Below are 24222 nucleotides of genomic sequence, written 5' to 3'. Positions count from 1 at the left end.
CTTTGTTGTCCTCCTCATCTGCTGCTTCCAAAGATGGAGAGGAGCCACTGGTGGCTCGGTTCCTGTGTTCAGATGAGTTGTGGGGACCCTGCTCTGGCTCTTCCTCTCCTTTCATTACACCTCCATAAAGCTGCTCCGGCAGCTCCTAAATGTTCTCTGTTGTTTTGCTTTTTTGACAATGTGGATTACAGACTCTCAACATTTGTGCTGAGTTATTGATTTTTGCATGCACTGCCTTTTGAATTAAAAAAAAAAAAAAAGAGGGGGCATAGTATATCTTTTTCATTAGATTATCCTGGCTAAAGCTATGTGGGATTTTGAGGGACGAAAAGGCTTGATTTTTCTGAATTCAAGCCTTTCTTCTAATAGCCGAAGTGTCGGGACCTCCTTATAAAGACTGCAAATAATATTATAATTGCAAGGCTCAGATACCATGAACAGATAGTTCATTACCAGTGCCCCTGTAATATTTCAAATCCAAATTAGGTATACTGGAGTTCTGGAAGTGAGATCTTCGTAACTCTGTCAGCTGAATTCAACGACGGACTTTAGAAAATATCAGTGTCTCTCTCAGTGAGAGTCAGATATCACGGCCTCTGCTAACCCAGACAGTTTAAGGTTTGATTGCTTCCAGACCACGAGGTTTATTGAGTTTTAGGTTTGTTGATATTTTAACAAGGTACTTGCCATTAAAAAATAGGAATGGAGGGCTCTGTTCCCGAAATGAAAAATGAGTATTGTTTGCTGATATAATCAATATTTTTATTGCAGTACAAGGGGTCCCCAAATTGTAGATAAGATTCCCATGTGCTAGATTCTGTTACTTGGAATAAACATGATGACATTAGTTTCCCTTGAAGAGTGAAGAAAGCAGAAGTAATGATAGTCATTAAATAAAATAAGAGTGACTATATAAAAGCCAATTGCTTTTGAAAATACCTAAATTGCAAAGTGAAATTTTTGGTAAATGCAGAAGACATTTACTGATTATTCAGATGGCATAAGAAGGTAAATAAAGAATTAACAAACTAATACGTTTAAGGAACAAAAAGGAATGTATTTCTTGAGTTTTTTTCAACTTCTGGTTGTGATGTTCTTTTTCAGCCTCTGAAGTTGCCTTACAGTCAGAAATTATGTAATAGAGCTGGATCAAAAATGTCTTGTGTGAAAAAGAAGTCATGCGATTTAACAGAGAGTTGATTTAAAAAAATGTGTGTGTAATTAGATGCATAATTCTTTTGCATAATTTACATGCAATTATGTATGAAAATGAGATATGCACATGCATAAATGGCTAGCTAAGCACCTCACACACAATCACAGTAATTTTGCACAGAAATTAAACATGCAGTTGCAAATGTATTTGGAAAATGAAGTCCATAAGGAGTCCAATGGCTTTTGTGAGGAGGAAAAATATATTTTTTTTTCTAAGCAAAAATTCTATTAAATCCTTCTTCAGTCAAGAACGGGGGGAAAGGAATAGAACAGAATCAAAAATAAAATTTAGTACAAACCAATTTATGTTCAGTAGTGGTAGAAGGAGCAGAAATTAACACTTTCTTTATCGTTTTTATGACTTGTCAATCTCACAAGTGTGAATTAAGCACAACCCAGAGCAAACAGTGATGTGACACTGCACCACAGCTCTTCCCCTCTGTCTCTGCTCCATGTGAGGTTGCCTACTTTGGGGTCTGGGGGGCGGTCTCGGTGGTTTCCGTCGGTTCTTTGAACGTTATGCGTTCTCCATTATGCTGAACCTTCGCTTCAGGAAGAAAAGCTGCTGGACCCGTCCCTGTGCACTGAGGAAGTCAATAATCCGTTACCTTTCTTGCCGTGGCTGGGAGGCTTAATCGGGGAGCAGAGCTATTAGGCTTGATGTGATGCTAACAAAGAGGTGGTTCTTCCCCCAGAGAGCTTGCTGTCCTCAAAAAAATCTGGAGCTTTAGTCTGATTTTTACTGGTTGTTTACACAATGCCTGAGCTTTCCTATTGCACCCCAGACAATTAAAACAATGAAATATTCAGTTACATTAAATTAATATGCATCTATAGCTTAAACAGCTTAACTGTTTAAAAACAGTTTGTATTGTGAAACTTTTGGTAACAATATTATTGTCTACTTTGAATTTAATTTTGCAATAAAAACAGCGAACAAAACACTTATTTTTCTCAAACTCTCAGTTTTTATTCCTTGAGTCATGAGAGATCTTTTAGAGAATTTCCAAGTAAATATCTTAATAACTTATGGTATGATGTATATTAAAAATAATCATTTAAGTTAAATTTTTAGTATCTGAGTATATAATGTTTGCCTTTCCAATGACATTTGAGAAAACTATTTTATCTATTCTTGTAAGTAGTCATTTGAAACAATCCAAATGTAATCAGAATTGTACTGTACACCCTGGTTCAGGTAAATTCCTAACCCTGTTAGGTTAGGCACCCTAATGATCATAACCATGCATTTCTGTATCATAACATTCAAATTATTTTGACTTTAATTTAACCTTAGACCTATCTTGTCTGGGTTTCTTGTTTGTGATTTAGATAGTCAGCTTCCACTTTTCAAAGAAAGTGATATTGCAAAAGCCACATTATTTTTTTCTCTTGTCACTGTCTTCTTTTCTTTTCCATCATCTCTTCTCTCCATGACTAGGAAATGTGATGTATTTTGGGTCTCTATATCACATGAAGAAAAAAAAAACAACCAACTGAGGATTTATATAATTTACTTTTTCACATCAGAAAGAATTCTATTGCTGTAGTAGAATACTTTCTATATAATGGAAATAGTACATTTATTTTTTTCAAGCTGAACCACTGCTCACTTCTTCCTTTGAAGATGTAGTCCTGTATCAGTAGCACTGATGAAGTGCACCGTGCCAGCAGGATCTGTCTGAAGCAGAAGGAATGTGTTCTGCGGGCAGGGAGAGGCTACCCCTGCCTATGTTCGGCAAAGCCAGTGCTGGTAGAAGCTTCTTTGACTTTTCTTTCCTTCTAATTAAAAAAAATCTACACAGTGCATAACTGCCCAAGATGGAAGGGAACAAGGACCTCCATGCTTTGGTCTTAATGTTGTAGTGTTTCAGCACCTTAAAAACTTACTTATGTTAATTTGTTCGGTTCCCTTTGGAGGTCAGGCACTGCTGTCTCTTTAGCAGCTGGAGTTCCATGGCCATGGGTGGCGGTGACACAGTGTTTCCCTCAGGTGTTCCAGCCTCTCTTTAAATCACATCCCTAAAGGTATTGGTTACTTTCCCATCTTTTTACCTGCTGTTGTCACTTCTAACAGGAATTCTTGTTGCCGTGTGATCCATTGTGCTACTTGATTAAACTACAGCCACGAAGCTGTGATTCAGAATGAATCTGCGCGGAGGTAGAGTGCAGGATTGAAATAAATATGTATGATCTTCGGAAGCAGTGCTTCTCAATCTTTCTGAAGTTGAGTGGCACTTGAGAAAATTGGCTGTGCTCTGTACCTCGCTGAGGTCAGCTCCGAACGCGCAAGGGGCTGGCACCTTGCTCTTTTGTTAAGTACCTGTGTACTCGCGGGCTTTATGCAGATTGTAGTAAATCTGCTTCTAATGTGATCGGCTGCACGGCCCCGTTCTGGGTGACATCCTGGAAGCAGTGTGATAGGCACCGAGTGCTTAGTAGGATTTCCTGTGGGAGAATCCACGTGCTCTTGGGTGTAGTGCAGGAATAGTAGGTTGAGCCTTTGGAGGAGTGCTGGGTGTCTTACACCTGTGACATGTAAGGCTGCAGTTCATGAGTAGCGCCTCTGTCCCACGCATCCTGGAAGTACTGCAATTTCTGTGCATCCACTGTACAGGAAAAACTGTTTGCTTGTTTTCTGGATAAGGTATGTGTGTGCATACTGTGCAATGCTATAAATATGATAGCTTATGGATATACCTTACTGTGCGTGGCTGTGTGCATGTATGGTGAGTCTTTCCCTCACTTTGCTGGTGCATACATCATGTCATTGATACACATTCTCTAAATGTGATGTTTTCCTGAAAACCTGTGGTCCATGTGCTGTAGAGCTGATCCTTAGATGCAATCATGTACAGGATTTCTTCATGTAAAGCCGCCTGGATAGAGCTACAGAAGTACAGGAGCTGGATATCTGGATAAAATATTCTGGGGGAAGAAAAGACAATATGTAATAACAGGAAAAACTAGAAATGCTGTGGCCTTACCTAAGTAAAATAATGTATATTTTCAGCACTTCTTATCAGGTCAATTAGGGAATGAGAGGGAGGACACTCAAAAAGCGGCAATCCAGCTACCTATGAATGCTCTGAGGAGTGCAGAGTGCATCTGAAAACATGGGATTCACTTCTGACCAGGTCCTGAAGTGCTTGCATTAAAGTTACTGGTGCTCCAGGAGGATTAGTTAGCCAACACCAGACTGGCCATATAGCTTTCCACTGCACCCAGGCTAATAACCCTACACACTGTCAGTCCCTGGATTGCTGCTTTTTGCACATTTTTCCAAACTGGGGACTGCCACTTGCCTGACAGCCTTCCTTACACACATCCTCGAGCACTGCCTGCAGCTGCCACCACCTTGTAGCCAAGGCTCAGAGACCAGCCCAACAAACCCTGCTGATCTCTGCTGATTCATTCCAGGTCTGTGCAGGAGTATGTGCATCCCCCCTCTCTGCAAGCATGGTTTGGAGATACTTACCCTAAGATCAGTTCACAGTAAGATCTGCATTATGTTGCCATGTAATGCGATTATATGGCAGGGCTTGCCGTGTATTCTGCTTTGTATCTCCTTTGCAGAAGTGAGTGACCATCAGGATCCCTGAGGTGTTTTTGTTTTATCAATGCCTCGATGGTCTTTGATAGTGTAACTGTTTCTTGCTTATGCAATACTTTTAAGCTTGTGTTTACTTTGTAACTGTAAAATTTACTGGAAGATTAATTAGATTTTTGGTAAGAAGCTGTTCCAGTAAAAGTACGATCTTTCACATCCAGATTTCTCCTCTTAATGTGTTGCCAGGAAGTTAGCAAAGCTTACAAAGACTGCGTGCTCTTCTGTGCTTCAGGTGCTCAGATATGCTTGTATAGAGGTGGGAGAGTTTGTCAAGTTTTTGATATAGAAGAAATGAACTAAAGAGGTGGTATAAAAAAAAGCAGTTGCAAGGAAAATTCAAATTGCCATCTGTGCATTTCCTTTGCTAACAATATTGCCAACTTTTGTTTAACAAACAGATGAGCCCAATGTAAAATTACGAAGAGCAGACAGTAAATTTGACATATGCCTCAAATCATTTGATCAAATTTTATATACAAACCCAGAAGGAAGACAATTCAACTTTTACAGCATGCTGGTTTATAGTGATTTTGGAAAAAAACACCCCTGAAATGAACGTAAGATGATACAGATGTAAGATGATACAAAGAAATAAGTGCCTGTTCTTTAGCAGAAAGCAAAGCCTTGGCAAGAAGGTTAACAAGAGTCTGAAGTTATGGAATATCTCACAGTGTTTGAAGAAAGTAAACTCTATTTTTATCAGTAGTCTCCTTTGCCTATGGCAAGGAATCCAAGGAATACGTAATGAGGTGGTAACAGGAGCGTGTGCCTGTTCAGCATGGGAGATGCAGATTTGTCAGCGCATGGTAGTTTCCCCTCAGCCAAATCCACGTTCTCTCTTCAGGGTCTTCATCAGCTGTAGTCAAAAATTTACTGTCATTATAAGCCATGTCACCAGCTGCTTTCAAATATATTCTTTATCCCAGGTATTAAACATGAAGTTGATTTTTTTTAAAAAAAAAAAGGCACCGTTGAGGTGACTGCCAGAAGCAGAATAGCAGTGTAAAGATGAAGTACTTATAGGCTAGTTCCCTCTGTTGGGACTGAGCTGTAGCCACGCATGACTATTAGTTCAGCACATCACATTTAAGCCCTCCAAATGTGTCTCCCAGTAGTGCAGCTGCCTGCAATTTCTGCTGCCCCCTGCCTAAAGGTACCACTTCCTCACTACTGCTGCTTCAACCTGGCTGTTCTCTAACCTAGCTCTACAAAGGGGTCCTTACAAAAATCCCAACGCTCTTCCCCCCGTTTTATTTGCTGCTTAAAACCCGGCTGCGTCAGCAGCCTTCAGCCACGGGCCGCTATGGTCAGCTGGGGGCAGAGGGAATATTTCAGTTGGGTCTCGTGGTGGTGTGGAACCACAGTCATAGCCAGCCCCAAGCTTGGTGCTAATGTGTCTGCTGTACTCCTGTCTAAATCAGCTTGTATAAAGCCAGCTCAGTAATTTCTACATTGCACTGAACTGCACCACGTAGACTTACTCAGTAGAGTGGCAGAAGCTTGCTGTGCTGTGTTTATGCCGCCCACGTATCCTACCATGGAAATTTAAGGAGACAGCAAAAAGAACAGCAATGTGATACTCTGTGCACTAAAATCCTCATTAGAAAACGTGCTAGAATTATTATAAGGAAGGCTGATAAGACTCTGGAGAGGCATTTGGCTGGAACTAAAGATAGAGAATTTCAGCATCTTTGAAAAGATGCAAGTTTTATTTCCTTTATTCAAAACCTCAGAAAGAATCCATAAATGTGTGACTTGGTTTGCCTGCCTAGGTTGTGCCTCTTGAGCTTCACACCGTGGGTCAGATCTAGGGAAGGCATCAGAAGGAGGGCTTTTGCAATTCAGTTTTTAGTTTCAATTTCAGATTGTAATTTAGATATAAACATCACTCTTTCAATTTATTGCAGGTAAGCAAAATTTAATTTCTTCTTGAAACGTAAGGCTAATTTAGTTGGTACACATAACACAATAAGAGGAAAAAAACGGTCCTAAAACAACCAAGATTTTTTTTTCTTTCTTTTACTAGTGCTGTTGCTGAGGCTGAAGGAATTGAGCCACTAGTAAAAACCCTGAATGCCCAGAGGGATGGAGCCGTTGCTAATGCTGCTGCAGTGCTGACAAACATGGCCACGCAAGAACCCTTACGCCTAAGTGCTCAGAGCCACGGGGCCGTGAGTGCGCTCACGGAGCCACTGCGCTCGACCAGCAGCCAAGTGCAAAGCAGAGCAGCACTCGCCGTGGCTGCCTTGGGTTGTGATGCTGATGCCAGAGCTGAGGTAAAACTCCTCTTCAAGGCCTTGGTTGTTTATAACAGTTCTGAATCCTGAGGTTTGTGTCATACTTACCAAGCTTGCACAAATTCATGCCATACAGCTTCCAGTGGAGCTTCAGTCATATCTTAATCTATGTTTACAAGCATTAAACATGAAGGTTTCTTTCTGCAACTCTTTCAGCAGCAACTGAAGGCTGTATTTTGAATATGAGAAGTTCTCTTTACTCTCCCTCAGTGTTTTATTGCTGTCTGCTTTCAAGGCCCAAGTGGCAATGCCTGACTTTGATTTATGAGATACTGGATGCGTGTGGAGTAAATGTAATACAAACAAGATTCAAAATATAATTAATCCCTTGATCAGTAACGTCCAGCAAGTTGAACTTTTCACTGTTTATCAATGGTCATATTATCTTCTTTTCATAAATAAGGATGGTGCTGTGTGCATTCATAGATCATAAGCTAGAGATTTCTCAAGGGTCAAAGCTGTTAATTAGGACATGAATAAGGGGCATAGATAATCAATCTACCTCTTTCACTGTTCTTAAAATGTTTTTCTCTTCAGAAATCCAAATGAGCAATATTTCCTCCAGCATGTATAGGAAAGATACTGTAGCACACAAGAGAATAGGATGTTAATAAGATTGTCATGCATACAATACAATACAAATTCAAATATTTTGTGATGTAAATTAGTTGCTAGGAGGCAGCAGAATGCAGAAAAGAGCTGGATAACTCTCCATGGCAGTCTTGGGTTGCACTGTCTTTTCAGTTTCTACACCTCAATCTAAAAACTGAAAAGCAAACCAGACCCAGAAGAGATGTGTGTCTTGAACCACTCTGAAGCTCTCTTCAGCTCCAACCTGCACAAAGTTCACAGAAGCAGAGAATCTCCATAAATGTGTTTCTGTCAGCCCAACTTTGCTTGTGCACAAGGCTTGAGTGCTTGGATGGAGAATTTCATAGGCTGTTCTTGCTGGGATTAAATAGGTGAGTTGTGTCAGCAGCAATGTCTTCATGTTTTTATAGTTAAGAAATGCAGGTGGACTGGGACCACTTGTTGAACTGCTGCATTCCAAAAACGAAGAAGTCAGAAGAAATGCCTGTTGGGCTGTTACGGTCTGTGCAAGTGATGAACTCACCGCTGTCGAACTGTGCAGGCTAGGGTGAGTAGAAATAGTATCAAGGGGCAGAGGGAAGATTTTAACAAGAGAACTCTATAAAGTTGATCTTTATGTATTTGTAGCAGAACGACAAAGTTAAACTATGCTTTTTGGTAAGCAGAAACTACTTTTGTACTACCGATGTTACAGTTGAAATGGCACTGATTTAAAGTAACAGAAATCTTAAGAAAAGATGCAAGTCTGAGGAAAGAACTGTCTGGAATTACAAAAATGTTTATTGGTCCTGTGACTGAGTTAGGCTTTATATCAAAGATGTGCTTATATCCATCAAAGTTAGGGATTACAAGAGCCTCATATATATGAAATTGAAATTAAGGTTTCAGGCTAAGTTCAACGCACAGCAAATTGTTTATGTCTGGTTAGCTCCTGGCTTGCTGAACTGTCATGTAAAAGAGAATTTGTTATATTCCTTCTTAGAAACTCCAAGTTCCATATATTAACATCTCGATTAGAAAAGCTGTTTTAGCTGTAAGAATTATGTCACAGGTCTCTTATACGGGGTGACTCTTTTATTGTTAGAGTAAAACATATGTAATTGCCCTGCTCCCTCTGCTGGACACTCCTCTGGTTACTGCACAGATCCTTGCAACCCATCTGTCACGGAATTCTGCATTCACCTTAAAAATGTAGGTCTGGAGCGGACCTCAAAGGGGATGCTCTCTGTCAGGTGCACTGACATATTTTTGCTTGTTCAGTGTGATGCACATACCAATTGTGAAGGGGTTTCACAACTTCCCGAGGTAACCTGTTTGGGTGCTGAAGTATCCTTACAATTAGAAGGGTTTTTCAAATTCTGAACATCCCTTGCGGTAATTCCATCCAATTGCATCTTGTCCTAATTTCAGCGGGATTGAATAACCACCTTTTTATAGCAGTTTGTTTGCTTTTTTAACTTACTGAATTTTCTCATGTTCCATGGCCCTTTCTCAATTTCCTTTTCATGACAAAGTAAAAACATTGAACATTGTTTTGAAATCTGGTATCATTTTGTCACACATCTCTGAATTTCCCTCATTTATTTATGCCACATTGAAGTGCTGTCTCCCAGCCTGGATGAGGTACTTCAGTTGAGGTCATACCACCATCAAATAAAACTCAGTAATTATTTTCCCTATCTTGCATAGAGCACTGTTCTTATTTAATCCTTTCTTTGTGACAGTATCATAGCAGGACTCTAATTTATGTGTCCTTCCAGTTTGACAGCATATTATTGATAATAATACATTAAGCATAGTTTTTCAACCAGTCAGGCACTACTTCATGTTATTTTCATGTAGATCATATTTCCCTGACTTGCTCATGAGTATTCAAATAGGAATATTTGAAAAGACTTATTAAAGTCAAAACATATCTCAAAGTCAAGACATATCTTGCATCTACGTCTTGTGCCTATACATTAAGTCAGTTACCCCATCACAGAAAGGATTAGATTGGCTTTATATGATTTGTTCTTGACAAATACATAATGGCTATTTCTTAACACCTTATCTCTTGCATGCTTGCAAACTGATTATTTAATAATTTGATATGGTGTCCTCTGGAGACTGAAATCTGGCTGAATGATCTCCATCACGTCTTCCTTTTTAAATCTAGGTGGTATCTTTGCCCTTCTCCACTCTTCTGGCTCCTAGCCTGTCCTCCCTAAATTTTCAAAAATAAATAGCTCAGAGCTTGGTTTTGCTGTTTCATAGTGTACTATGGGGTAAGTCTTCTCCTGCACTACTAACTTTGTCTTCTCAAGCTTACTCTAGACATGCTAAGCCTACTGTTTCTACCTCCTTGCTAATATTGCTGCTAGGCATCTGCTTGCAACCATTATACCAAAACTGAAGCAAAAAAGGCAGCAGACATTTCAGTCTTTTCTGTGCCATCTGTTATTAGTTTTCTTCCCACATTGAGTAATAGGCCTACATTTTCCTCTCTGACTCGTAGCATATGAACCATTTATTTTTGTTTTGGGTCCCTGAATAGTTGTATCTCAATTTGCCTGCGGGGTTTTGGTTTTGCACCTTACTTTTTTTTCCCTGTCTGAAGTGTCCATGTTTCCATTTCTGCATGAGTCCTTTTTTTTTGGTTTTCAGGTTGTCACAGAATTTTTGGTGCTTCTGTGTTTGTCCCTTTTTGTCTTCTCTTTCCTCCACATGAGGTTAATGTGCCTATGTGCCTCAAATGTCATGTCTTAGACATTGCTGTACTCATTAGACTTTCCTTTACTCATTTTCCCCTTGAAAATTCTTCCCTGCATTATCTTACTTGCTGATTACCTGATCTTGTTGAAATTTGTTTTATGACAAATAGCCTGGATGGCTGTTCCACGGTTTTCTCCCAGTGCTTTCTTCTAAAACAGACGGTTGTCACTTGCCTTTTCTGCAAAACTTATCTCTGGATTTCTTCTGACATACCTTCAGAAGTCTGCCTTGTAAAACATCCCCAGCTGAGGCTGCCTGTGTAGTTCAGAGAGAGAAATGGGCAGTCTAAATGTGGAGTTCATTTTACATTAAATTTATTTCTTTGGATATGAAGACTGTCTGCGTATGCATATAGGCACACACATATAAGTTTGAGTTAAGTGTACACACGTGAATATATCTCCCTCTTTCTTCCATTTTTTTTCCTAAATACTTCCAAAACCGCACTGTTATTTTCTCCTGCTTCAGCTTCCTTTACCTTCCTAGTGAGCTTTTCCTAAGTTTCAGGTCAGAAGCTGTCAGTCTGTGGGCTTCAGCACCAAGGAATGAATCCCTGTCCTCCAGCATCCCCCCATGATTATTTGTTTCTATTTCCATGCTGCAAAAGCACTGCCAGCCTGGTTGTGCTGACATAACTGCTTGTGCTCACATGCTAAACATGCACCACAAGGCATTTTTCTCCTCTAGAGAAAGAATTCAGTGTAGCACAGCCAGCTCCTTGCTGGTGGCCCAGAGGACACCAGGCTAGCAGTTGGAAATGAATCTGTACCTTGGCCTTGGTAATGCTGAAAACTAACTCAGAACTGTGTAATAGCAATTAATTGTTACTTAATGATGAGTTATCATATTTTGTTTAACAGTGCTTTAGATATCCTAGAAGAAATTAATCTGTCAACAGGGCGCAGAAATAACTTTAGTGAAGCTGCTTTGGAAAAACTACTTGATAACAATCTTTCCCAAAAGTACAGCCAGATGGGTTATTTATCATCAAGTAATATCATTACTGATGGATTCTATGATTATGGTCAGGTAAGCTGCTTTAAATTACTCTACTTAGAAAGAGTAAAATTGTCCTCTCAATTTAGCAAAAGTAAGAGAACTGTAGCAAAAGCCAGAGTCTGGCTACCTAAAATACCTTGGTGTGTTTTCTTGTTCTGCAGTTTTCCAGCTTTTATACTAATTTCTTTTGATTATCTTTCCTCATGGGTGAAATCTCATCATCTTCATGCTATTTCCCAGTTGCAGTCTTCTTCCCAATCCTGTGTAAGCTGTTGAGCTCCTAGTTCCTTTCCAGAGCCTTTCTCAGACCTTAGTTCTTCTGGTCTCTTTCACTGCAGTATTCTTAATACTAACCTGACACTGAATGACCCTGTAGACTTTTTGTTTATTTATTTTTACATAGAGAAGGGTTCGTATTTTCACCTTGGTCATGACCCTTTCGTTCACAAAGCACTGTTTATATATAAAGACTGACCCCACTCTGTATCCCCAATTACTGCTCTGTTCAGTTTAAATCAAAGAAATACTTTTCAAAATGCCCAGATGAATTAGAAATACTATTCTTACTGAAAATCAGTGAAAGGCATGCTTCTAAAGCATTTGGTTGCTTTTGATAATTCCATCATAAATTGTAAAGTCTTCAGAGGCAGGAATATTTCCTTATCCTAGATTTTACAATGACATAAAGACAATTATTGCAAGTTAAATTACAAGTTAGCAATCTTTTCTAAGAAATTGAGTAAATGTGAATATGGGAGAAACTGATTTCATATATTTTGAACAGGTTTTATAAGTTCTCATGTAAGTCTTCTGTTAAAGATTGACTCTTTAGATACCTTTTTAAGATATTTTTTGTCTTCATCTTTAACTGAGCAGAACGCTTTACCTTTTGTTTTAATTTTCTTGTAGATAAAACCTGGAATTAAACTTTTATCTTTGGAGGAACTGAGTATGCAAGAACTTACTGACCGTAGGGCCATAATCTTCATTAATGCTAAACCACAAGAAGAGTAAGTCATGTTTGATCTATCAACATTTATTGCAATAACTCATTTTTCTATCATTTCCACTGTTTCCAGTATGAAGCTACTATATAGTTGGTATTCTGAGAGATCTGTTTTAAACCTAGCACTGTGCTACATGTTGTAAAAGGTAAAAGATTTGTATTTTTTAAAATAAGTTTTTGGAAAATAACTTTTCTTCCCTCTAGATAGAAAACATTAATTCACTTGAGTTGGTCTATTTCTTGTTAGAAAACTTAGCCATGAAGACTCAAACAGCCTTTGATTTCTGATGATGGGACACTAGTTATTTTATTAGTTATAACAAAGCTTGTCATCTGCTGTAATAATTATGTCACTGAAGCTGAAAGTCAACAAGCAGAAATGAAATCTATGATTTAATGGTCTTTTTGTACAGACCAATGCATGGAATTTTAAGCACAATGTCCCAAGAGGCCGCACAAAGCTTACAGGCTTGATAGAGAACCTATGTCTATTCCTTCTATGTTTAAGTTGAAGCCAGCCTAACAGATCTTCTTAGATTTGAATGCAGGAAGTTGGTATTGAGCTTGTTTAACTGGGAGTCGTTTCCTATAAACAGTTTCAGAGATCAAAGAATGCTCTACCAGTATTTTGCAAGTCCAAAATCATCTTTTCTGTCAACACATCACATATTTGGTTTACAGTATCATTAGGTTTCCTTTTAAGCTTGTATATGACACCATAAAGATGTCTGAGAATATCTATGACAAATTAACCTTCCATGCTCTTTGTTGATCCCTAAGCTTGTCTTTAACTATCTATCAGGTTTTCTTTCTTTGACTTGATATAGCTTATTGCCTTTGCACCTTGGCAGTAATCTTACTATACAGTTACTTTCATGTCCATCATTGATATCCCATACTTCATTTCTGATCCCTGAATCAATATTAGGTTTATTAGTTACTATGTTATTCCTTCCAGTTGTATATTTCTAATGAATATATTTACTGTCCTTTAAAATCAGAGCTCTGTTTTCATAGCTTAACGTGCTAATACAATCTCTACAAATAATAATGCAAAAACATCTTGCTCCATTTCAGTGTCCTTGCAGTAGAGGAAAAGCCACAAAATTCATCTTATGAACAGACTACCTTGTCACCTTCTGTTTCAAGAAAAAGCAGTAGAGAAAAATCAAGGTATGGTCTTAAGATTTACTAGTTGTCAATGTTCTATTATTGTGCTACCATTGGAAATAGAATTCTGATTGAAAATAGTGATAAACAGTTTCCTACCAGAGTACAACAGCTCAAATACAATGTTAAATTTGTTTTTAGAGTCTTTCTTTCACATTCTAATTGCACTAATCTTCCTTTGTCTATCTTAGTTGTTATTTGTCCTCCCCGTACTGTATTAGAACATCTCCCATTTCTCTGGATGTTTTTTCCTCTCAGTATCCTTAGGAGACAGTGAAATGCAATTATGTTACAGCTTGACAGCCAGGACACAGGGAAATGAGGGTAGCATTTTCTCAGTTTAGAACCTACACCTACAAAAAGTTCCTATACTGCCTACATCCACCCTTATTTCTAGATAAAATGTCTTCCAGTAAAATTCCACGGATGACTAAAAGCAGAAAAGGATGTGTTCAATACTGTCCCAGTTTTGACAGCAATGAGGCTAAAAATGCCTCACACTTGCAAGGCTCCCTCTGATCCATACAATTCAGTAGGTACAGTCCTAGCAGGCTTTTTTGTGGGACTGATCTGGTGGGCATGTCTGCTGGTACCAAATAGGTCTGAATCTCTAATGTTGTGGTAAATTTAATTTCCTTCCTGTACAGAAAGAGGATTTGAGCATACCCCTCCCATCTGCACATACTTGATCGTAGGGTACTTGGGGTTTAGCAGTCTTACTCTGTTTCGTTGAAGCTTCACTACCTTCACTAATGATGAAGCGTAATGAACAGAGCTTTCTACTTCAGCTGTTTGGGCATTTATCTGACAGAGCTGAGACCAAAGTTCTAGCCCCACTCTTAATGACTTTTAATATAAAATACTTAACCCTGAGCTTGTTCCCGTGGAAAAGAAAACTGAACCATGGTCTTCCAGCTGAACCGGTGAACTCTACGTAAAACAGCAGCACAGTCACCACCTCAAGGGTGCCTTTCAGAGAAGGCAGGAGTACACACCTAGTTCCAGAGCATTGTTCAGGATAGCAAAGCCAGTACAAATACAGCCTCCTTGGAAACAAGGGCATGGTATCTAATCCTTGATAGTAATGTGATGCAGCCTACAACTCTACTCAGCTTTCCTGTTAGCTCACTTAGGGAGCCAACCATGCATCATGCTGGTTTCTGTGGGACCCAATCCTGACTTCCAAATTTTCCTTGTTTTGTAGTACAGGGGTTCTTGGCTATACCTCAGGGCTGTGAATTCTAGAGAGCGATGGCATTACAAAATGCTATCTGCTGCAGGGTTTGAATAAAGAGTGTTTGACATAGGAACGGAGGTACTGTGTTTTCAATTTTCAGCTTGAAGCTCATCCATGAACCATAATATGCTACTGTCTATACAGACCTTTAATTAATAGAGATAATTGTTGATTTCTTACACTGTTTATATATTTCTGTGTATGTATGTATCTGTGTGTGCTTGAGAGATGAAATCTGCACTAAGAAAGACAAGACAAAATGGAAACTTGCTTTGTGTTCTCAGTAGCTTAATGGTATCTCCAGTAGAGGAAAAGCAGGAGCCACCTGGAAGGAGATCTTCATTCAGCAAAAGCAGCAGTAGAGAAAAAGGCTTAAGGTATTACATTCTGAATTGTGTGTGTATAGGTTCATTTAGAACTGCAATACAAATTTTTGACAGGTAATAGCTACTGAAGGTGAAGAGTTGAGGTTCTGACTTTGAACCAGGATCCAAATTGTGAGATTAATCTAGCCAAAAGTTATTGAGCTACAAGACAGACATTTAAATTTGGCTAGTTAGTTGTGCTGCAGGCACTTCTGGAATTCAGTTTAAAAAATTCATGTTAAATACCTGAAATGAGTCACACTGTGGAAGGTTCCTGTTTCGGGATGCAAAAGAATAAATTCTGCATCTTGAGTGTCCAACTGGGCCTATTCTAACTTCTGCTCATTCGGAAAGTTCTCCTGATGCTCAGCATGTTTTGGCCATGACACACTAAGCATATGCCAGTTTACCTAAATACAGCAGGAGAGTTGGGGAGAGATCAAGCCAATTATATTTGCTGTGCACTTGTGGGGGCTTTCTTCACTTCAGAAGATGCTCTAGAGGCTTAGACCATTTTGCATAGTCTTAAAGTACAGAGCTTAGAGACCTGTTCTGACAAGATCATGTGTTTCTTTATTATTGTGTCAGGTGAGGATACCCTTAGATAGTTGGTTTTTAATGTAATTTATGTCAATTACACAGTAAGTGACTGCATTGTTAACGATCATAACTGTTCCAGAAAGTAAGGAAAAAAAATAGGAGAAAACAAATGCCTGGCTCCATTTCCCCATAGTAAACTTGCAGGGATACAAAGCCTTCTTTCTTCAAGTATGAAATAATTGCTTTTGAATGTCATGATCAAGTTGTATGATTTATAACCCCATTGTCATTCATTTTGAATCCATAATTCATACACCATTATTACTATTAATTTGTGAGATATATGGGAGTTACTTGAAGGTCAATAGCTGACTCCAAGTCTCAAACATGCTTAGACTTTTTTCTAGATATTTTTTCCTTTGATCATACATTTCTGTTCATCATTATTTTGCAAAGTACCACTGAACACAGTTTTAAACCATTGTTTTTGAAAAGTGATACTAGTTTATATAAACTGTAGTTGAAAGCTAAGAGAAAGGAGAGTTATAATTGTCTGCTGGAAGTGTTTGAATTAGTTGTAGAGGAAGTGCCTAGTTGATAGTTTGACATATATTTGCATAGACAGATAGCAACATTTTTGATCAAACAGTTGTGTATCCGATATACACAATGACTGGGCTAAAATGTTATCTTTAATGTAGACTGATATATGTGTATTTCTTCCATGCTATGTTCTTGTAGAGCATTTAAGGAAGTATTTTCCAGTGCTCAATTACTCCTTTTTGAAAGACTGAAAAGAGATTAAATCATGCAAAAAAAGGAAAGAAAATAGGTGTCATGGCTGTCTTTCAGTGGTAGGATGGTGCATTGACTGCCATCTTCCTCACACAGGTTCTCTGGTGTCGCAGGACATTTGTACTGAACTTACAGCAGGAATCCTAACAGCTTTGAGACTATTAATTGCCATTAGTTCTCCTTTTCTATGCTCCTCTGCATTTACAAAGAGTGCAATCACTTAGCAGTGCAGTTTTCATACGGAAGATAAAATACTGGGTCTACAAAAGGGAAGGGCAGGGGAGAAAGAGAGGAGATGGTCAAGGAACAAGAATTATACTATCCATAGAAGTCTGTTTTTTTGAAAACTTGCTAAATCAGACATCAGAGAGGTGCGAGTAGTTCATTTTGTTGTTGTTTTTAACAGGTTATTCTCAAGCATTATGCCTAATTCTATAAGTGGACAAGTAGGTAGTGGTTTAATCTGCCATTATAAGGTTCCTTAGCTATAGTTAGAGTCAAATTAGATAAGGAAAACAGTTTGTCTGCTTTTTTAAGCATAAGTGTAATTAATAACCAGAACAGTTTATTTAACAGGGTGGTGAATTTTCTATAATTTGAAGATTAAATCTTAATCGGTTGTCCTTCTAAAAAATGTGCTTTATAAAATCTATGAAAAGGTCTTTTTGTGAATATTATGAATCTCAATAGGTAAAAGTTTGAAAAGTAGTCTGAAGACAAATTGCTTGAATTAGACTACTGATAATGGTATATGCCTTTCTGCTTTGTACAATACCTTCTTAAGAGTGCTGTTCATTGTAAAAAAATTAAGAATAATTTGAAGACCATACAGTAATGATATTGTGCCCTCAAGCACACTACTCTCTGGTGGCCCTTTATCTCCTTTCTTTTCCTCCCAAGAATACTGGAAATATTCTGGATTTTTTTTTCTTTAAAAAAGACAGTCCTGTTAAGGAAATGGAAGAAATGTCGTATTTCCCAGTAGAATTACTCAAGACCTATGTTGAAAAAAGACATGATGCTTACGAAACACAAGTTCTACATGTTGCCAGAAATGAAAAATCCTAAGCTTTCTGATTGTATAGATCTTAACAATACTCCTGGTAAAATACTGATTTTGTAGTTGCTCTGAAAGTTGTGAAATGCAGTGTTTTATCTAAGCAAAACAAGCATTTAATTTATACTTCTACTATTTGGTTATGGTACCTGTTCAGGATTCGGACTTCAGAGATTACAGTACTCTAAATAAATGTACATTGTTTTCTATATAAGAAAAGGGAAGGGGAAAAAAGAAGAGGAAAAAATGATAGACGTTACTCAGATTATATCCAAAGTCCAGGATGAAATAAATCAAGAAAATGCACAGTGGCAACCACCACCTGACTTCATTTTACTGGAGTATATTAATGATGCTTCTAAAACAATCCTACCACTCACTACTACGCGGGAACAAGTTGTGGCTCTTGCACAGTAAGTACCAAAATATATTTGCATAAGTAATGCTGATAAGTTCATTTGGTAAAATACTAGTTTTCTCATCACAGGACAAATTTTTCAAGTTTATTTTCCCATCTTTACTTGGAATCCAGATCAGCTTTGGCCCAGATTTATTAGAGAGCTTGTTGCATGAACTAAGGCCACTTCCATGCCTCCTCACATTCCAGTCAGACCGTGGTAATTAATGCTTTCCCCCTGCTCCCTGAATTTTATAGCAAAGAACTAGAAGGAAGCACATAAAGCCATTCTTTTGTCACTGCTACTTGGGTATGGCCCAGCCCAAACAGGAGTGCTGTGAGCATTTCTGTTGACTCCAGTGAGTTTTGGATGAGGACTGAAAAACTGACCGAAATGCAAAAATTCAGTGCTCTGCAGGAGAAAGTCCAGATTCCCAGGAGATGTCCTTTTAGTTCCTTGCACCTGGAACTTTGTACAGTTTGCATTTACTTTTAATCAGCCATATGATTGTCAGGTGTTGAGAGGCCTTTGTGACCTTCTGCCTGGACCTTCCCCAGACAGCTCTTCTCCTCTCCATTTCTTCCTTCCTATACCTTCACAGGCACTTCACAGCAGCACATATAAGCCTTCCCAGTAGCCGAGACAGCACAGCAGCCGTTCACATCTGGGGAATGTGCCTGCCTCGCTGTAGCCTGTGGTGGGCAGAGGCTGGAGGGCCTGGCTCTCCTGGGTCTTGGGCCCAGCTGGGGCCTGCGACAAAACTCTCTTGTTTTTTGTTTGTTTTTCTGTAGACCCAAAAGCACAAGACATTTTTAATATAGTTTTTAGCTGCTGCTCTAATTAACATCCTGATGGTTAAATAGCACCAGAATATTGCAGTGATGTGTGTACAGACTGTTGTTATCAATGTGTGATTCATTAGTTACCCTGACTGCTCGGCCTGGGCACCAATCACTGTCATCTCCAAGCAGTGTGGCTGCTTTCATCTTCTCCTTAGTTTAACCTTTACTATCTTGCCAGTTTCCTGGCTGCCTCCTGAATCTGGAGAGTTTGGCGTCAGATCCCGCTGAGTCTCACAAAATTTGTTTCTTCTGCTAACCTTCATTTTTAATGAAGTGGTCTGCTATGATATGAGGAATGACTTTTCCGTTGATTGCAAAATTTGACAAGACAGGTATTCATCCTTAACTATCCAGCTGTGTATAAATTACTCTGCCTTCCTCAAGGTGGAATCCATAAAATACTCTTTCAAATCCGCTCTTCACACACACTAAAGAAATATTTGCAAATACACAACCCAGTGAAAAAATCATCAGTAACTGAAGTGGTATATGTTCTGTGAGGATTTTTATACGCATGTGGCATTTCAGTGGCTGCCTGGGTGGCGTGTGCTGAATGGGAAGGGCAGGAGGAGGCAGCTGATGAGCCCCCGGCAGCTTAGGCAGGATCCCTGCTGTGCTTGCCAGGAGGGAGCTGGCATGAATTAGGGGACACGCTGTGGTGCTGGCTGCATCCTTTTAAAGAAACGCAGTACATCGTTGTGCATGCATGGGAGTGGTGTGCATACAGGCTCAGGAAGCTTTGCTCCTTTTATTGAGGGCTGGCTGCAGGCACGAGCAGCGCAAATGAGTGCTTGGAGCCCCTTGCTTCCTCAGGCTCACCCAGTAATTCCCAGCTTCAGGGTACCACATCCAGTCTGCTCAGCAATACCTCCCTGTGCCCATGCTGTTGGTACCAGCACCTCCCTAGGCCCTAGATTTTCAGAAATAAGGCCCCTGCTAGTGCCTTGCATTTACTGAAGCCAGAACCTGATCACAGAGACTTTATAATAGAGATGTGGTGGTGCAGGTTTTCTCCCAGTCTGAGTCAGTGGCCTGTGATTCCCGTGTCAGCTCTGCAACACCCTGTGTGGAGTTGCAACCCACAATAACATCTGTACCTTTGACTGGGAACTCTGCGAGGAACAAAGGTCTTTACAGACAGGAGCTGTGCAGGAGGGGGTGAAGGTGTGTGTAAGAGGAGCTAGGGGCTTACAGATTGGGGGTTGATCCTATCTGTGCACAATCACCCCAAAGGCACGGTTTGGGCAGTGTTTGCACAGATTGTGGATTCTTATCTCTTTCTTTGATGGAGTTATTCTCTTTTATGGATAAAGACAGCCCACTACCCCCAGATGTTGGCTTTGATGTAAGAAAACACATGTAGAGCTTGAAGTACCCTTTCTGGATATCATTGCTTTCCTGTGTTGGGATCATTACCTATGGCTTTATTTTTGTCATATTTATTCTTATGTCTTTATTATTACTTCAAATGAATGCTAGGGCTAAGGATTGTAATATATAGCTCACGTAATCCAGTAGCTGTGAAGATGAACATTAGCTTCTGAACCACTTCTCTGTAATTTCACTTTTATTGATGATTCTCTGAGTTCCTACATTAGACATCTCCAGAATCACTGCTGGCAGCTGCTGCACCTTGGCTTAGGTCTGTGACAAATGTGAATGACCTGAGTTAGGTTTATCTGGATTTAATAGTGAGCATATGTAAAATACCAGCTACTGAATAAAACAATTCAAGCACACGTAGAGACAGTATTAAAGTTTTATATATCATTGTCTTACTGCTTCTGTACCTTTCATTTTGCTGATGCATTTTTTTAATAAATTTAAGAGGCATTATAGATTTAATTGTTGTAATTGTAAATTTGTTGCAGGTTTGTTGCAGACAAGATGGGTGGTGCAATTGAAAAAGAAAAACTACATGACTTCAGCTGGGAACTTCATATAAGTGAAATAGAATATGAACTGAAATCCAATGTTGTGCCTATTGGGAAAGTTAAAAAAGGGACATTTTACCACAGGGCTTTACTTTTCAAGGTACATTAACATTTATTTTACAACATAGAGTTACTTCTGCTAAATGTATATTATAAACTAAAGTATACTTGCATCAGTATAATATAATATTTATATTAATGTAAAATCTTGTGTATATATTTAAGTCATTTTTTACTGGCAAAGTTGATTTCCCAGTGAATGAAAGCCAGCATCGCTTCATTCTGTAAACATTCTTGTTGTCATTAAATTGTCTTAAGTGATATCAGCAGAATACTTGGTAAATGGCAAAAAGCCAAGTTATTTGAATGGTAGTCAAAACATTTTACATTTTCTGTAAACTGTAAAATATTGAATTATGCAGTTTCCCTTTTTTTTCCCATGCTGTAAATGTAAGCTTCTTGGGACAATTTCTATTCAGTATCTGTCTAGTATTCTGTGACAAAGTGTAACAGCCTTTATGCTCTAGTTTTGTGGACTGGGAAGCTTCATTTCTTCCTCTGACTTCATGTAAGCCTGCTTATCTGTCCCATCCTCCTACCTTGGCCATTGGTTAGCTGGACTTTACTCCTTTTTGAATGGAAACAAGAAGAGAAGCAAATGCCTAGGACACCAAGCCTAGGAGAAAGGGTACAATCTGAAATCTATGGTATACGTGGGGAGAGAACATTCCTGACGTATTTTGTGGAGGTCTGAGGGAATAAATTAATTGTGCTGAAGCAGCACTGGTGTTCCCTTACCCTCCATGGTTCTCTGACTGTGATGTTTACAAAGAAACCTTTGTAGGAACAGATAATCTCTCTTGAAGACACACCAGTCTTAGCACAGGATATCTGTGTCCATTTGTAAAAATTTAAAAATATTTCAGGATTTCATTTTTTCACAGTGGATGCATTCTGAGAAAGCATTTTTGTAGCTGGAAGCCTTCTCAGTGCTGTCGGGGATGGTACAGCATCGAGGCAGTGCAGGTGTCCCATCTAGTTGGTGCTTGCCTCGCATTTCATTGATTTGCCTGTTCATGGGGCTGAAAAGCAGGAAGTGTGCTTCAAGGAGAAGCAGCAATCCTAAGCTTACACTGATAAAAATGTTACATTTTTACACTTAATTGTTTGCACTGAGTTTATGTGTGCAAGGTACCTACACCTCATTGCTTGTGTAGACAGTTCTTCAGAATGTTGTGCAGAACTGAGTCTTCCAGATAGAAGAATACGTTGTGGGGACTATGGCTACTGCACTTCATTTGAGATCTGAAGGACTGCCTGATAGCTTTCCTGGTGTCAGAAAAGAGTAAAAATATGTATTTTTTATGTTGTGCAAAGAATATGGTAGAAATAGTATTTATAAGCCTGCACTGTCTAAGCAGAACCAACAGTAAAGATCTGTAGTTCAGAACACCTTAGAGATTTACACAGTCTGTATGAAGAAAGCTCTTGGTCTTTGAAGTATTTCTTTTCTTTTTAAGCATCACTTGCTGTATACTGCACAAGCTAAGTGTGATTAACACTTTTTTCTTTCCTTTTTAGGTGATAGCAGACAGAATTGGCATTGGCTGTAGTTTAGTTCGTGGCGAGTATAACAGAGCTTGGAATGAAGTTAAATTGGTTGATGACTCTCCACAAGGAGTAACTGGGCTTCTGCTTCCTCCTCAAGAATATATTGTAGATCTAATGTTTGAGCCAGGCTTTTTGATGAAACAGGGAAGTGCAGAGGCAGATCAGTACAAACGTATTTAATCATCCCCAAATTTCTCCAAAATAAGCATTTTAAAGATGATTCCAATGTTATTACTTATGAAGCAAAAGGGGCTTGCTGTCCAGTTATCAAAAAGAAGCATATATTTCTGTAGTCATTTGCTGAAAGATGGTCTTTGTTTCTGAGAACTCACTTCAGATATCTGCATCTGGTATATTGTCCTAAGCATTGAATTAAACATACTTTACATAGCCAACCTCAATTGTTAGATATTTGGGGGACTTGGGTGTGGGAGGTGGTACTATTTTAAGATGAAATTGTAAAACTATAGATTAAAATTTGATAGATCAAGAATATTTGATATGTGTTAACATTATACTAGTTATTAAATAGGTTTAAATTATTTCCAAACTACAGTATATTCTTTTTTTTTTTTCTTACGTTCCTTCAACCCCCATGCACAATTACAGGAATTACGTATTCATGAAGCAAGAAAATGTGAGGTCTGGTGAAATAACAAATCGTCTAAAAACAATTAAAAAATTGCACATTTTTTTTGGTGTGTGAAATAACCCAAGAACTGAGAATTAGGAGAATTAGGATAACAGTGTACTTACAACCTCTGAAGAGGCTGAAATATAAATACCCCATTTATATTTCTCCGAACTTACCAAAGTTAATAATTATGGATAGAAACATACTCTGGATGAACATAAATACTATTTGTCCTGACACAGAGAAGACAGATGACTGATAAGTTACTGCATTCAATCTCCCTTTAAATTCTTCATTTTTCACTTGAAGATAAAATGGACTCTGAGAAGGGAGCAGTTCTGGGTGGAGAATTTCTATTTCTAACAGCCTTGGGTAATGTGGTGTTGCCGAAGTGTGATGTTGCACCTAGCAGAGGTAAAACACTGCTTAGAACACTCCAGTAAGCACTTTCCGGTGAAGTAGTCAGGAATGTACTGGAGTATTTAAGGGAGCATCATTCAGATGAGTTTACTTGATTGTAGGAAAGTGACAAAAAGCCCTGTACAGAAGTTATGCCAATGCAGACAATATTGTGCAAAACTGAATTTCAGAAGAGAATGACAGTGAGGCATTTACTTCCTGACCATCAAAATTTCAGTTACTGTTTGTTTAGTTTTTTGATGTTTGTGTAAGTCCAGTCACTTGTATAGTCTATTTTGGTTTAAGGAGGTCTATATCTGTCATATTCAATACTGTTTATGAGTATGATGCCATGCTCCTTCTTCCATTGACAAGTAGCATAATTTTTTTGGTAGCCTTTTAGCCTTTTGGGGAAAAAAATACCTTTTGTTGTAAATTCACATTTATGTTATGTACAATTCTTTCCTTGTGTTCAGCAGTAATACAGAAATCAGAATGAAAAAACTGTGGAAACAAAACATAGACTATACTAGCAGAGCCGAGTGGAAGGTGAGGATGTGTTTTTATCATTGCTATGGTGCTGGCAGGAGACTGATGAAAAGTGATATGCTCTCACTGACAGACATGATTGGATATAGAAACCTGCAACTCTGAGAGTGCGGTAAATGGCAGATAATTAATTTCCTATTACCTATTATTTTGTATAGATTTCCTACATTAGAATTTCATTATTATGTATTGGAACTATAGCATTAAATTGCAACGTTC

At 38.7% G+C, this 24222-nt stretch overlaps 1 protein-coding gene across 6 annotated transcripts in view; it reads left to right on the top strand.

The window, feature by feature from the left end:
* ARMC3 (armadillo repeat containing 3) overlaps positions 1 to 23686 on the top strand; it is a 62275-nt gene extending 38589 nt beyond the window's left edge. For all 6 annotated transcript variants that reach the window (XM_035319359.1, XM_035319363.1, XM_035319360.1 and 3 more), the window contains 9 exons: positions 6852 to 7101; positions 8124 to 8260; positions 11328 to 11496; positions 12376 to 12476; positions 13550 to 13645; positions 15167 to 15256; positions 17852 to 18049; positions 20748 to 20910; positions 22392 to 23686. In XM_035319359.1, the coding sequence (XP_035175250.1) occupies positions 6852 to 7101; positions 8124 to 8260; positions 11328 to 11496; positions 12376 to 12476; positions 13550 to 13645; positions 15167 to 15256; positions 17852 to 18049; positions 20748 to 20910; positions 22392 to 22601 (1414 nt within the window). In that variant the 3' untranslated portion in view covers positions 22602 to 23686. The remainder of the gene's footprint in view (positions 1 to 6851; positions 7102 to 8123; positions 8261 to 11327; positions 11497 to 12375; positions 12477 to 13549; positions 13646 to 15166; positions 15257 to 17851; positions 18050 to 20747; positions 20911 to 22391) is intronic.
* The last annotated feature ends 536 nt before the right edge of the window (positions 23687 to 24222 follow it).

This window comes from Oxyura jamaicensis, chromosome 2 (genome assembly GCF_011077185.1).
Source record: "Oxyura jamaicensis isolate SHBP4307 breed ruddy duck chromosome 2, BPBGC_Ojam_1.0, whole genome shotgun sequence".
Taxonomy (NCBI): domain Eukaryota; kingdom Metazoa; phylum Chordata; class Aves; order Anseriformes; family Anatidae; genus Oxyura; species Oxyura jamaicensis.
Note: the sequence above shows the minus strand (reverse complement) of the source record. Positions and strands in the feature narration are given on the sequence as shown.